Source organism: Nyctereutes procyonoides, unplaced genomic scaffold (genome assembly GCF_905146905.1).
Source record: "Nyctereutes procyonoides isolate TBG_1078 unplaced genomic scaffold, NYPRO_anot_genome, whole genome shotgun sequence".
Classification (NCBI taxonomy): Eukaryota; Metazoa; Chordata; class Mammalia; order Carnivora; family Canidae; genus Nyctereutes; species Nyctereutes procyonoides.
Window position 1 is genome coordinate 51,501,258 of NW_026575131.1, and position 15,587 is coordinate 51,516,844.

The window sequence follows — 15,587 nt, forward strand, 5'->3', positions numbered from 1 at the left end:
TTCTTTAAAAAAAAAAATCCTCAGCAGCAAAAGTTTGTGTCATCAGCAAAGGTGGGCTCTTTTCTTCCTCTAGTAACGGCCTGTTTAGGACTTCACTTTGTTCCATGCTTCTTTGTCTTCTGTCATTGATAAATCAGTCTTTGGGGTCCATTTGGTTCTTCAAAATGAGTATCCATCTTTCTTTAGAAGTATCATACGTAGTTTTTTGGTAGTAATCTTGGTTCTCTGAAAACCTGTCCAACAACTAGTTTAGTTTACCCTGCCTTTTATCTCTGAGGTAGATCACCTACCAACTACATTGATAAGGAACATTGATATTAGAGAAAGGCATGAAATGGACAGATAATGAAGCCAAAGCAGTTAGTGGGAAGTTACCATCCAATAAAAATTACTACATTTATATATTTTCATATCCATTATTGCAAAGCTGAATAATAGCCAAAGAACCTAGTTGAGTGGGAAAGTAGTATTGCCATTTGTGGTCAAATGGTAGACTCTGATTGCAGTCTTGTTAGACACTTTTGTTTATTTAAGAGAAGTAGCAAGATATAAATAAGCATATAAAAATTAATAATATTCTAATGTTCACACATCAATGAAAGAAAAACTAGGACTTGGGCTGTCATTTAAATAAGGGAAAAAACTTAAAAGAATTTCCTCTTAGAGACATAAGTCTTAACTCAGAAGACGATAACAATTTATGATTCTTGTTATAGAAGACTGAATTCTCCCTAATGTATGTGATTGACATAATGGATTTGCAGATGCCAAAGTCAAAAAGTCATAAATTAAATTGAAAAAAAAAAAGAGTCTGTACTTTATATTAAGATCCTCAAGACTGGGAGTCATTAGCAAAGTGTACAGATGAGCTTTCTTCTAAGAAGAGGAATGCCCAGACTCTTCTTTTTTTTTAAAGATTTTTTAAAAAAATATTTATTCATGAGAGATACAGAGAGAAAGAGGCAGAGACATAGGCAGAGGGAGAAGCAGGCTCCCTGCAGGGAACCCAATGCAGAACTCAATCTCAGGACCCCAGGATCATGTCCTGAGCCAAAGGCAGATGCTCAAATGCTGAGCCACCCAGGTACCCCTGCCCAGACCCTTCTAAATGCATTCACTTTTCTCTTTTTCTTCTTCTCTTATTAGGAAATCCTCAGAGATTGGGATAATATGGACCAATTTTGTTAATTATGAGCTCTGTGCATTGAGCTCTCAAGGTCATGCAGGAATAAATAATTAGACAGTGCCTTCAGCCCTTCTGGGTGCCAGGACTGTTAGGCCACATACTATCTCCCAGAGTCATCATCTGCACAACAGGATTCATGCCTGAGTCTGTCTTCTTACCAGTCCTGAAGAAAAAGCCTCAACCATCATCATTCACCAAGCAGGAAAGAAGAGGGGATCCAAACTCCTAGTCATGACCCAGCAGAGGTATACACAGATCACTGAGTGCCCAGGGAGATGGTGGATGGAAGATGGCCTGCTGGGAACTGCTTTCTTACCAGCTAGATGAGGTGGGGCTGGCCAGATGGAAAGGCAGCAATATGCAAAGTTTCAGCTCAGAGACCTATGAAGTTTGTGTTCTTTTTCGTGTTGGGGGTTTCATAGTTCTCATTCAGAATTCTGTTCTCCTCCAACATCATTTCTAGCTTCCATATGCATCACTCACATGAGCGCAGGACATTAAAGTTAATTAAGAACCTATGTTGAAAGGATGTAAAAGCTAATTAGCACATTTCTATTTTTTGTTCTATAAATTCTTTTAATACATTTCAGACTTCCAGTTGGGTCAGTTGCCTTTCTTTTTTTTCTTCATTTTTTGTCACTGGATCTATTTCAAGGGAGGTCCTCTCTATCCTGCTCATATTTGTACATTTCTTTCTCCAGAGAGCTTCAACTAGTGTCTTCAGGGTAAGAGACCTCCTCCATGATGATGATTGTTTCATAGGGTTAATATACCCTGTGCTTAAATCAGGCTTGAATTAACCCCTTTACTGTGCTACAGGGTGGGGGTGGGGAGCTATGGATGTTTCTCTCTATAACCCTGATGATTTGGATCTTTGTTGCAACAAAGATGTGGACAACAGGAGCAGCAGATGTATTGAAAGGTCCTAGCCTAGTTTTAGGGGTATAGACCTCGGCAAGACACATGATGACTGCTTTTCTTCTTCTTCTTCCCTCCCTATTTCTCAGTCTCTGTCTCCTTCTTTCTCCCCTCCAATGACATTCCTTCATGAGCAACCACCCAATGGACCTAGATCTTGTACTGGGTATATTCTTTCCCCTAAGCACCCTTAGAGGTCAATGTCTGTTTGAAACACACAATCAGTCAGGGTAAGAGCATTTCCTTAACCTTAGTGTCTTATTATCTAAGTATGTCTTAATTTTGGTTATTAATTGATTGATATATTTGGCAGCTCCCACATTCAGGCATATATATTGATGATTGTTAAGTCCTCTTGTTGGGTAGATCCTTTAAGTATGATATAGAGTCCCTCTTCATCTCTCACTACAGTCTTCAGGGTAAATTTTAGTTTATCTGATATAAGGATGGCTACCCCTGCTTTCTTTTGAGGACCGTTTGAATGGTAAATGGTTCTCCAACCTTTTATTTTCAGGTTGTAGGTGTCCTTTTGTCTAAAATGAGTCTCTTGTAGACAGCAAATAGATGGGTCCTGCTTTTTTTATCCCAGTCTGACACCCTGCGCCTTTTGATGGGGTCATTAAGCCCATTCACGTTCAGAGTTACTATTGAAAGATATGAGTTTAGTGACTGGGGGTTGTATGCAATTGATGAATAACTGAATTCTACCTCTGAAACTAATAATACCCTGTATGTTAATCGCATTTAAATAAAAATTTTAAGTTTAAAGATAAAAAAAAACAAACAAAAAACCCCTAGTGTCAGTCACAGCTTCGTTCAAAGACAGGTCTGAACCAAGACACAAGACCCAGGGCCACATTAAGAAAAGACCCAATCCCATTCTTTTGTCTCTAACAGCCAAGTAATTATTGAAACTTCCAAATTAAGTCATTTAGATCTATAAGAAAGGATCGGAAGGGCTTAAGAAATGCATCACAGTGCAGTGCTATCCAGAGTGCATACTTCATGCTTGCCAGTAGGCAGCAGGGACAGTGAGCAAGCCAGAGCAAGAGAAGAAAGACCTTGTGTGGTGATGGTCATTGTCTCATGCCCCACTCATTGAACCAAATAAGACACTGAAGAAATAGGATGGACATCTATTCAAAATTTGGCTTGGATGTTGAGGCTGGGAATGCCACACATATAAGAAGATATAAAAAGTTTTATTCCTCATATGAAGATCTCCCTTGTAGAGAGAGCATAACTGGCCTTCTAAACTAGTCTGAAATGGCACAAGAGTTCAAGGAATGTGGCTCACTTGGGTTTTTTATTGTGTCTACAGTGTGAGTTTAACGTGAGAGTTCCTGCATATGTGCTTGTGAGGTTTGAATGTTTCACTGTCACCAAAGGAGGGAGAACCTAGGCTTGCTTGCTTCCTTGATTTTTTAAAATTGAAATATAATTGATGTATAACATTATATTAGTTGCAGGTATACAACATAATGATTCAAAATTTAGGCATATTGCAAAATGATCATAAGTCTAGCAAATATGCATCACTATACATAGTTACAAAATTTTTTTCTTATAATGAGAACTTTTTTTAATAATAAATTTATTTTTTATTGGTGTTCAATTTGCCAACATACAGAACTTTTAAGATCTATTCTTGGTAGCTTTCAAATATGAAACACAATATTAACTATGCTATACATCACATCCCCAGAACTAATTTACCTTATAACTGGAGGACCCAGGTTTTCTTTTTTTTTTTTTAAGACTTTATTTATTTATTCATGAGAGACACGCAGAGAGAAGCAGAAACACAGGCAGAGGAAAAAGCAGGCTCCCTGAAGGTAGCCAGATGTGGGACTCGATCCTGGGACCAGGGTCACGCCCGGAACCAAAGGCAGACGCTCAACTGCTGAGCCACCCAGGCACCCCAAGACCCAGGTTTTCTTATAAACTAGCCCAGATGTTGAGTTGATGGGGTAAAGAGAGCAGTATGTCTTAAACTCTGTTAGCAATAAAATATCACACACAAAAAATAGAGTCACTTTATTGCAAAATTCTTATAGGGTATTTGTAAATAGTCCAAGTCAAGGGAATTAATTTCTCTGCATTTGGATAAAATAAAGTACTTAAAAAAAGATTTTATTTATTTACTTGAGAAAGGGAGAGAGCATGAGGAGGAGGAGGGGCAGAAGAAGAGAGACAGAAGGAGAGGGAGAGGAGGAGGGAAAAGAAGGCACCCTCCCGCCCCAGTGGGGAGCCCGAGATAGGGCTTTATCCCAGGACTCTGAGACCTTAAACTGAGCCAAAGGCAGCCACTTAACAGACTGAGCCACCCAGTCCTCCCAAGATAAAATAAAGTACTTTTGACTTCTTATTAGTGTCTTTTAATTAGAATAATTTTTGAGGGAAAAGGATATTTCTTATTACTTTTGTTTCCCTTAAAGGAGGGAGCTGATTAGAGTGTTTATGGATTTTTAAATCTCCAAGTATCCTAGTCCCTCTAATTTCTTTCTCCCAGTCTCTCCAAAGTGGATGCACATAGAAACAGGTGAATGGACCAAAATATGAGAAAAGAGTTCTAGGAAGAATGTATTGCTACAACTGAGAAATTTTGCTAAATTTTCCTCAAATGTGAATACTTTATTTATGAATTGCTTGAATTCAAAATATAGACACACTGACAGATCCCAGTATACTTGTTTCCTTTATTTAAACTCTCATTTATTTCTCAAAAGCTGTCTCTGCTACACAGAACCCCAGAATCTAACAGATGTCCTGGAATTCTTCCTCCTGGGGTTCTCAGAAGATCCAGAACTGCAGCCTGTAATCTTTAGCCTGTTCCTGTCCATGTATCTGGTCACCATGCTGGGGAATCTACTGATCCTCCTTGCTGTCAGCTCTGACTCCTGCCTTCACACCCCCATGTACTTCTTCCTTTCCATCCTGTCCCTGGCTGACATCGGTTTCATTTCTACCACAGTCCCAAAGGTGATTTTGGACATTGAAACTCACAACAGAGTCATCTCCCATGTGGGCTGCCTGATTCAGTTGTCTTTTTTTAATCTTTTTGGATGTTTGGACAGTGTACTCTTAACTGTGATGGCCTATGATCGGTTTGTAGCCATTTGTTATCCTCTGCACTACCCAGTCATCATGAACCCCCGCCTCTGTAGCCTGCTCATTCTGATATCTTTTTTAATCAGCCTTCTGGACTCTCAGCTGCACTGCCTCATGATGTCACAACTTACCTTCTGCACAAATGTGGAAATTCCTCATTTCTTCTGTGACCCTCCTCAGCTCCTCAAGCTTTCCTGTAATGATACTTCCACCAGTAAAATATTCATGTATTTTCTTGGCGCCATCTTTGGTGGTATTCCAGTCTCAGGGATCCTTTTCTCTTATACACGAATTGTTTCCTCCATTCTGAGAGTCCCATCCACAGGTGGGAAGTACAAAGCCTTCTCCACCTGTGGCTCCCACCTGTCAGTTGTTAGCTTATTTTATGGAACAGGTCTTGGGGTGTACCTCAGTTCTACTATCTCACATTCTCCCAGAAAGGATGCAGTGGCCTCAGTAATGTATGCTGTCATTGTCCCCATGCTAAATCCCTTCATCTACAGTCTGAGGAACAAGGACATCAAGAGGGCTTTGCAGAGGCTCCTCAACAGAAAAGCTGAGTCTTAAAAAAAAAAAAAAAAAAAAAAAAAAAAAAAAAAAAAAAAAAAAAAACAACGAACAGCCCAGTCTTAATTCTTGGACTCTTTTTTTGGTCTGTTGATTAGAAATAATTGCAAAAACAAACATATGGAATTGGCAAGCATGCCCCTTTGGTCACATAATTTTTGTAGCTCATGGTTTCCATTCCTCTTGATTTGTCACATCTAAATATTACTTATTTTGGCACATCTTTGATGGAATTAGGGGAGTATTCTGGGACTCTATGTACGTCAAAATCACTGCACAATTGAATCTTATTAAACCTATGGAATCTTCTGTATTTGTCACCTATGACCCAGACATCCTGTAGAAATTCACAACTCTCTTTTAAAATGTGGAAGGAGGGGATCCCTGGGTGGCGCAGCGGTTTAGCGCCTGCCTTTGGCCCAGGGCGCGATCCTGGAGACCCGGGATCGAGTCCCACGTCGGGCTCCCGGTGCATGGGGCCTGCTTCTCCCTCTGCCTGTGTCTCTGCCTCTCTCTCTCGCTCTCTGTGTGACTATCATAAATAAATAAAAATAATAATAAAACGTGGAAGGAGCCTCGGTGTCCATTGAAGGATAAAGAAGATGTGGTTTATGTATACAATGGAATATTCCTCAGCCATTAGAAACGACAAATACCCACCATTTGCTTCGACGTGGATGGAACTGGAAGGTATTATGCTGAGTGAAAGAAGTCAATCGGAGAAGGACAAACATTATATGGTCTCATTCATTTGGGGAATATAAAACATAGTGACAGGGAGTAAAGGGGAAAGGAGAAAAAATGAGTATCAGAAAGGGAGACAGAACATGAGAGACTCCTAACTCTGGGAAACAAACTAGGGGTGGAGGAAGGGGAGGTGGGCAGAGGGGGGGGTGGGGGTGACTGGGTGACGGGCACTGAGGGGGGCACTTGATGGGATGAGCATTGGGTGTTATTTTTTTTGGGGGGTGTTATTCTATATGTTGGCAAATTGAACACCAATAAAAAATAAATTTACAAAAAAATTAAAAAAATAAAATGTATGCACAATTCTCACCCATTTTCATTGTCATGTCTATCTCCCATAAGATTTTGGCTTTGATCAAATCTATTGATGCAGGTTGTATGAGAGAGTGTATGTCACTGGTCCTCAACCTTGGCTTCATGTTTGAAGCGTCTGATACACTTTAAAAATCCTCATGCCTGAGTCCCACCACCACAGATTAAGATTCAATTGGACTTGAGAGTAAAAAGAACGTGAAGTTTTTTTACCAGCACTCCAGGTGGGTCTAATGAGCAGCTAAGGTGGAGGACTATTGAATTTTGTCAGACCTTTCATTCAAAGATAACTTGCATTTGTTGGGTCTTTTAGTGTTCAGTGTCAGACCCTGAACATCTCAAAGTGATCAGAGATCAAAAAGGAGGAGACATGAAAGAGTATTCCATAGCAGTAACAAATGTGGTTTTCCCCCTCATATTCTAGGTAATATTTTTTTTACATATCTTCTCCCTCCACACTCTACAGCTGGTTCACTGTGCTGAATAATAAGCTGTTGTTTTCTGCTCCAAACTTACCTTTCTATACTTTAAGTTGTGATGCTGTGGTTGGGGCTGGGAATCCTTAAACCATTGCTCTGATTTTCCACCTGGCTTTTCTTTAATAATGGTAATAAAGATCACATGCACTAATGTCCAATTTTTTTCCCCAACCTCTTAGCCCATGGTGTTGTCACTATATCCCGCAACTATGGCTCTGTTACCACATTTTTTCTTCTGTGCCTTTCACTTTTCAATAAGCATTTACTCCTACCTATACTAAAATTACCTTCATTAAATAAGTAGTGTGGTTTCTCTTTTCTTGACGGAATTCTGACTGATAAATCACAATATGGGGAATAAAGCTACGTTGTGAGATTCAATGGGGGAGATTGCAAAGTGAGCTCAGGTTAAAAAGGTGTTTGTAATGATATATCTTAGTCAAGGGGATACAGTTGACGTTTCAAGTAGTGGTGAAATTTCTGGTGGCTGTGTGGTTCTTTTGTGCCTGTAGATTGCTAAGTTACCTAAGTTATGGATAAATTTAACTCTATCTTCATTTTTATTACTCAAGGGTAGCAAAGGACCATGTCCTCAGCAAAGGGGAGATTTTTCTTTTACTAGTAACCATCTCATTAGGATTCCACTTTGTCACCATGGTTCCTTCTCTTCTATCATGATCAATCTGACTTTGGGTCCTTCTGTCTGCTGCTACACACCCAGGAACCCATATACATATCAATATTTCCTTTATAGATGCTACATATAATTTCTGAAGTAGCAATCTGTGCGTTTTGAAAAGCTGCCTAATAACTAGTTCAATTTGCTCTGCCTTTATACTAAGTCAAATGGCCTACCAGCTTCACTGACAATGAACCTCGTATTGGATTGGTTCTTTCTGCTCCAAAATGACTTTGGTTTATTTTTTTTAATTTTTAACGATTTTATTTATTTATTCATGAGAGACGAGAGAGAGGAGAGAGAGAGAGAGAGAGAGAGAGAGAGAGAGAGAGAGAGAGACATAGGCAGAGGGAGAAGCAGGCTCCATGCAGGGAGCCCAATGGGACTTAATCCTGGGACTCCAGGATCACACCCTGCACCAAAGGCAAGCACTAAACCACTAAGACACCCAGGTGTTCCGTGACTTCAGTTTAATACTAGATTTTCCTCCTGTTCAAGCATTCTAAAACATCTCAACACTCCCACCTCCTCTGATCCTTCTCTATACTCCTGTCATTTGGTCATTTGGGCTCTCTAAAATTTTCCTCTGTTATTTATGCCCACACACATAATTAACACAATTTCTTTCATACCCAATTTAATTGGGTAAATATTGAAATTTTCTTCATATCAATTAATGAGAAATCAAGCTCTGAGTTTGTCTTCCAGTCAAGCCTTGAGATGATTACATCTCTGACCCACATTTTGAATGTAGAGATCTCTGAGAACCCCTGAAGTATTTAAGCCAACTCTTAAGTCACCAGATAAATGTGTAAAACATGTAAATATAAATATGTAAAGTAAATATGTAAAAATAAATAATTGTCTAATATAATAACATTCATCACTAGACAGAAAAATTAGAACCTGGGCTGTCTTTCAAAACAGCAAAAAACATATGTCTCCAATGCATAAAATTCCAAAACCCAAACCAGGACTATAGAAAGAAAATTAGAAAGTTATCCTTAGAGACATAAATTTTAACTGAGAAAACAGAAATTCTATAAGATTCTTGGTATAAAAGACCTAATTCTCTCTAAATTACATGATTAAGTCAATGGCTGTACAGATATTAAAGTCATATGTTGCTTTCTGTAGTTGAAAAACAAATGTGTCTGAATTTTACAATGAGGTAGGTAACTTGGAAGTCAGAAGTGAGGAGTAGAGGTCACTTCTTCCTGAGAAGATGACAGGTCTAGATACCACCCCCTCTGGTACATTCACTTTTCTTTTTTTCCTTTTCCACTAGTAACAGCAAATCTTTGGGGACTGGGAGAATGCAGACCAATCTGGCTAATTATGTACCATAATTCGAGCCCTCAAGGCCAAGCAACGGTAAACAATCTGTGCTTTCCAGCCTTTTAGTTGCCAGTTCCAGTTCAGTGGTCTCCATACATGCGTCTCCTCTTCGCAGAGCTGTCTGCTCCAGGGGACACATACTTGCATTTGTCTTCCTGCCAGTCCTGGAAACAAAGCCTCTGTCCTCATCCAGCTCCAGGTAGGGGACAGGCAGCCTGATCTGTCTTCCTCAGTCCTGCTCCAGCAGAGACACAGTACATCCCACTGAGTAGCAAATATGTTGGGAGGGACTGGGAGAACTTTGTTTCCTCCTCCTCAAGACCACTGGGACAGTTGGGATAGCCAGAAAGGAGGGGACCAAAATGCAAAGAATCAGCTCACAGCCCTATAAAGACCTAATGTTGTTGGTTCTGGTGGGAATCCTAGAACTCTTATTTAGATTTCTACTTTTGTCCCATACTAGTTCTATTTCCCTTGGGCATATTCCCCCATCAGAGCAGGAAATGGGTTCTTCTTAACTGTCCCCTAAATCCTCCAAATGATCATGAAGGTGATGATGATGGTGATGATGGAAATATCAGCAACCACAAACTTTTACCTTGGGACTCCAAGTGCCAGACACATAAATTTTCTTTCTTTCTTTTTTTTTAAAGATTTATTTATTTATTTATTTATTTATTTATTTATTTATTTATTTATTTATTTATGATAGAGAGAGAGAGAGAGAGAGAAAGAGGCAGAGACACAGGAGGAGGGAGAAGCAGGCTCCATGCCGGGAGCCTGACGTGGGACTCGATCCCGCGACTCCAGGATCGCGCCCTGGGCCAAAGGCAGGCGCTAAACCGCTGAGCCACCCAGGGATCCCCAGATACATAAATTTTCTATGTAGCTTGCTACCTTTTATACACATTACCACCCCTGAAAGACAGCAACATGCATTATCATCATCTCACAGTTAAGGATAGGAGCACAATATTTTTTTCACCTGATTTTATTTTTTGTCTTCAACCCACCTTTTTTTAAAAAGGTGTTTTTAAAAAAGATTTTATTTATTTATTCATGAGAGACACAGAGAGAGGCCGAGACATAGGCAGATGGAGAAGCAGACTCCCTGCAGGGAGCCCGAAGCGGAACTCGATCCCAAGACCCCACGATCATGCCCTGAGCTGAAGGCAGATGCTCAGCCACTGAGCCACCCACGTGTCCCAGGCTAAAGCATTCTGATTCCTTTGTATATTTTGGATATTAACGCTTTATCAGATATGTCCTTTCCAGAAGGGGAGGTGGGTGGGAGGATAGGGTAATTGGGTGATGGGCAATGAGGAGGGCAATTAATGGGACGAGCACTGGGTGTAATACTATATGTTGGCAAATTGAATTTAAATTTTAAAAATGTAAAAAAAAAGATATGTCCTTTGCAACTATCTTCTCCCATTCCATAGGTTGCCTTTTAGTTTTGTTGATTGTTTCCTTTGCTGTGCAGAAGCTTTTTAAGTTTTATTAGGTCCTGGGGTAGACAGGGGATGAAATCAGGTTTGAATGCAGACAGTGAGACTGGTCACAGGGCACTTAGACAGTGTTCTCTCCTGCCTACCCAATTTGTACATCTCTTTCCTGTTACTCCAGCAAGAGACCTCCACTCGCTGTGCTCTTCTCTTTTGAGGGATTCATGGTAGAAGACACCAGAGAGCAGTCAATCACCTGCTGTGTCAACTATAGAAAAGATAGCCAAGATGAAGGTAGAGATCATAACGAATCAGCTCCCGACAATCCAGGGCAGCTCGCTTTACTGACCCTGCTCTCAGATTTTGCTTCATATTCCATTTCCTCCTCCATTCCTCACCCTTGATCTCTAAGGGAGATATAGTCAGGATGTTAGATTCCATTCTTAGTTAGGAAATAATAAACTGTTCAAAGATATATTTTAGCAGTTTTGGAAAAGACCTCTGGACTTCTGCTTAAACTCTATGAAGTACAAGAAAACAAAGCAAACAAGTTCAGTGCATGGACTTCAGAGACCCACTATTTAATTTTGAATCTTATCTGCTCTACTTTTTATCTGTATGAAACTGGGCAAGTTCATAATATCTTTAAGCCAGTTTATACAACTGCACTGAGTAAGGATTAATATAAGCACTAAACATGTGACTAAATATGTAAGGGATGCATATAATAAAGGCAAGGTAAATTTTAGGTATTGTTGTTATTGTTGTTATTATTGTCATTATCAAGCACCATGTATCCAATTAAAATATCCTGTGATCGGAAGGTTCGATTTTCCCTAGGTCCTGAGAGAACTTTTTTTTTTTTGTCCTTGTACAGGTAGGTACTGAGTATTTGGAGAGAAACAACTAAATCACATTTATTTCTGATTTCCCAGAGCTTACTTTGCTTGGCACAGAGTAGGCTATAAGAACAGCAGAGATTTCTGTTGAATATTGAATAGACCCTTCTTTGGTTCTCAGAAATAGAGCATAGACAGCATGGCTTCCATGTACTGGGTGGTCTTTTCCTTTTTTTTTATTATTTTTTTTATTATTATTTTTTATTTATTTATGATAGTCACAGAGAGAGAGAGAGAGAGAGAGAGAGAGAGAGAGAGAGAGAGGCAGAGACACAGGCAGAGGGAGAAGCAGGCTCCATGCACCGGGAGCCCAATGTGGGATTCGATCCCGGGTCTCCAGGATCACGCCCTGGGCCAAAGGCAGGCGCCAAACCGCTGCGCCACCCAGAGATCCCGGGTGCTTCTTTTCCTGCCAATGACGTTTCATAGATCTACATAAAAGATAAAACAGTGCTTGTGTGTGTCTATGACACAGATTTTCTAAGAGACTTATCATTTTCCACTTAATAGAATTTATGTTTAATTATTTAAAAATTACTGGAGATTGTCATAAAGATGAAAATTAAAAGAGAGAAAAATAGAAGAGAAGTAAATCTTATTGCATGCACTGATGCACATTTTTGGATTTCCAACTTTTTTTTTCTTTAGAGAAGGAGAGGTTAGGGAGATAGACTTCATCCCACAATTCTGAGATCATCACCTGAGCTGAAATTAAGAGTTGATTGCTTAACCAACCAAGCCACCCAGGAACCCCAATTTCCACCCATTATTGAATGGATTTCCTGGGACATGATAGGCTTCTACCGCTCTGATATATAACAAAATAAAGGTCATTAAACCTTTCTTAGGATTTCATCAATAAACCCACCATTCCAAAGAACAGTGCAAATTCTGATTTAAAAATCATGACTGAATATTTATCGGGTGCAAATCTCTTTTTGGTGCCAACATGTATCTTGAAATGGATGCTGTTATCCCCATTTCTAGGTGAGGGATACCAGCAGAGGGATTGAGACATACATTGACACATACTCCATATTTAGTCTGATCCCATTTAGTTCCATCCCAGGGTTCTGTGCACTCCACCAGTGTGGAATGATTGCTTCCTTTTCTTTTTTGAAGATTTTATTTATTTATTCATGAGACACAGAGAGACACTGAGAGAGAGAGAGGCAGAGACACAGGCAGAGGGAGAAGCAGGCTCTGTGCAGGGAGCCTGATGTAGGACTTGATCCCGGGCCTCCAGGGTCACACCCTGCGCTGAAGGCGACGCTAAACCACTGAGCCACAGGGGCAGCCTGATTGCTTCCTTTTCAAATATACTTTAGCCCCAGATAAGCAAACAGAAACAGGGCAACAAACTCCTTCTCTTGGGATTTTATGAGTTCATCTGTGAATTAGGGAAATGGGGTAAGTGGTTTACAGGGGTCTTTACTGATTGAATATTATAGATCATAGGATTTTCAATGGAGAGTAATGCATTTTACAGCCTATTTTGGAAATCTGTGATATGGAAATATTACTCCTGATATAAGATAGGAATTTTCACATGGATCTATCATGAAAAGACCATTGTAACACAGACTTCAGGCTTCATCAGACTTTCTGATTCTATACCCTGACAATAAAATCATGAAATTGATTTGGACTATGCTTTCTATTAGGAAAATAAATGTAGGTAATTTTTTTAAGACACACACACACACACAGAGAGAGAGAGAGAGAGAGAGAGAGAGAGAGAGAGAGGCAGAGACACAGGCAGAGGGAGAAGCAGGTTCCATGCAAGGATCCCGACATGGGACTCGATCCCAGGACTCCAGGGTCACGCCCTGGGCTGAAGGCAGGTGCTAAACCGCTGAGCCACCCGGGGTTGTCCAATGTAGGTAATTAATAGAAAATTATACATATATTGATTTTTGTAATTCTTTCATCTTTTATGCCTATATACTATAGAAATTCTCACTTGTGTAATATGGAGGTGGGCACAAGAATTTTATTAGGGAAATTGTAATGAGAAATTAAAAAGAAAACAAAGTTCATCTTTTGGATAATACTATGCCTCAAATAAAAAAGACTATGCTTCATTTGAAGTGCTGGAAATAGATGTATATTCTTCATAGAGACACTTAAAACACATTACTGTGGTAAATGAGAACTCAGGACACAATACATGTATTATTACAGTATTATGTAAATTTTAAAGAAAACTATTTATGAAATATAAACCAATACTATTATTATGGAAAATATGCCTACCACATCCATGACAGTGTTTGCCTTTGGGCAACTGAAGTGTAGGGGAATGGGATCATGAAAGGAAAGCAAGAAAATCCAAATTTTACTGGTAACAAATATGAGTTCTGAAGCAAATATAACTACGTTTATCTATGTTTAAATATGTATATGTTTCTGTAGCATTCTTGGTTCAATGTCTTCATAGTGGGTATGTATAGAAACAGGTGAATAGCCCAGACACCAATAGGGAAAGCGTTCTAAAAAGAGTTTATAATTGAGAAATGTTGCTGAAGGTAATGGGATGTATGCTCCTCAAGTGTGAATACTTTACTTGTGAACTGCTTGCCTCAAAATATGCACACTTAGCCAAGGGTCTCCACATTTGTTTTGTTTATTCAATACCCTCTTCTTTTTCGAGAGGTGGCTCACCTGCATGGAACCACAGAATCTAACAAGTGTTTCAGAATTCCTCCTCCTGGGCCTTTCAGATGATCCAGAACTGCAGCCCCTCCTCTTTGGGCTGTTCCTGACCATGTACCTGGTCACTGTGCTTGGGAACCTGCTCATCATCTTGGCCGTCAGCTCTGACTCCCACCTCCACACCCCCATGTACTTCTTCCTTTCCAACCTGTCCTTGGCTGACATTGGTTTCAGCACCACTACAGTCCCTAAGATGCTGGTGAACATTCAAACACACAGCAAATCTATCACTTATGCAGGCTGCCTAACTCAGATGTCCTTTTATTTTCTATTTGGGTGTTTGGACAATCTACTCCTGGCTGTGATGGCCTATGACCGGTTTGTGGCCATTTGTCACCCCCTGAACTACCCAATTATCATGAACCCACGCCTCTGTGGCTTGTTGATCCTGGTGTCCTTTTTCAGCAGCCTTTTGGAATCTCAGATTCACTGTTTGATGGTGTCACAACTTACCTTCTGCACAGATGTGGAAATTCATCATTTCTTTTGTGATGCACCTCAACTTCTCCACCTTGCCTGCTCTTATACCTCCATCAACACCATACTAATCTATTTTATTGGTGCCATTTTTGGTGGCATTCCACTTTCAGGGATCCTTTGTTCTTATACTAGAATTGCTTCCTCCATTCTGAGAGTCCCAACTACAGGTGGGAAGTACAAAGCCTTCTCCACCTGTGGCTCCCACCTGTCAGTTGTTTGCTTATTTTATGGAACAGGCCTTGGAGTGTACCTCGGTTCATCCATCTCCCCCTCCCCCGGGAAGGATGCAGTGGCCTCAGTAGTGTACACTGTGGTCATTCCCATGCTGAACCCCTTCATCTATAGCCTGAGGAACAGGGACATCAAGAGGGCACTGTGGGGGATTATAAGCATAACAGCTTAATCTCAGCATATATCTTATTCTTTTTGGTTCATAGAACTGGAAAATACAGCAAATCAAAGGTGCACAACAAGAAATTCTGAATCTGCAGCCACATGGTATATGTACATTTATGGATCTCTGCTTTACACTTACACAATTTTTCCTGTTAGCATAGTTCTAATGGAATTGGGAGATTATTTTGGATTCTCCACTTAAATCATAGCCCCTGCAGGATTATGCATATATCCATATACCCCTCTTAGTTTCTTTATGCATTGCCCAGGACTCTTGGTCATGAGCAGTCTTGTTTCTATCTTTGCAAAATAATC

The 15,587-nt window shown here is 40.0% G+C and overlaps 2 protein-coding genes across 2 annotated transcripts; both read left to right on the forward strand.

The window, feature by feature from the left end:
- Nucleotides 1-2,022: 2,022 nt before the first annotated feature.
- On the forward strand, nt 2,023-11,186 carry LOC129522212 (olfactory receptor 18-like). Its single transcript, XM_055344345.1, has 4 exons — nt 2,023-2,108; nt 4,771-5,767; nt 8,586-8,644; nt 10,964-11,186. The coding sequence occupies exons 1-4, from the start codon at nt 2,023-2,025 to the stop codon at nt 11,184-11,186; spliced, it is 1,365 nt and encodes a 454-aa protein (XP_055200320.1).
- A 3,139-nt stretch (nt 11,187-14,325) lies between these two features.
- LOC129522214 (olfactory receptor 7E24-like) lies at nt 14,326-15,279 on the forward strand. Its single transcript, XM_055344346.1, has one exon. The coding sequence runs from the start codon at nt 14,350-14,352 to the stop codon at nt 15,277-15,279; it is 930 nt and encodes a 309-aa protein (XP_055200321.1). The 5' UTR covers nt 14,326-14,349.
- The last annotated feature ends 308 nt before the right edge of the window (nt 15,280-15,587 follow it).

What these genes read in the sequence shown, in the direction of transcription:
- LOC129522212 (XM_055344345.1), top strand. Translation starts at nt 2,023, where the DNA reads ATGGATGTTTCTCTCTATAACCCTGATGATTTGGATCTTTGTTGCAAC. An exon ending in TGCAGAGGCTCCTCAACAGA is followed by an intron (nt 5,768 to 8,585) that starts AAAGCTGAGTCT and finishes TAAAATTTTCCT; the next exon opens with CTGTTATTTATGCCCACACA. An exon ending in TTCATACCCAATTTAATTGG is followed by an intron (nt 8,645 to 10,963) that starts GTAAATATTGAA and finishes CTGTTACTCCAG; the next exon opens with CAAGAGACCTCCACTCGCTG.
- LOC129522214 (XM_055344346.1), top strand. Translation starts at nt 14,350, where the DNA reads ATGGAACCACAGAATCTAACAAGTGTTTCAGAATTCCTCCTCCTGGGC.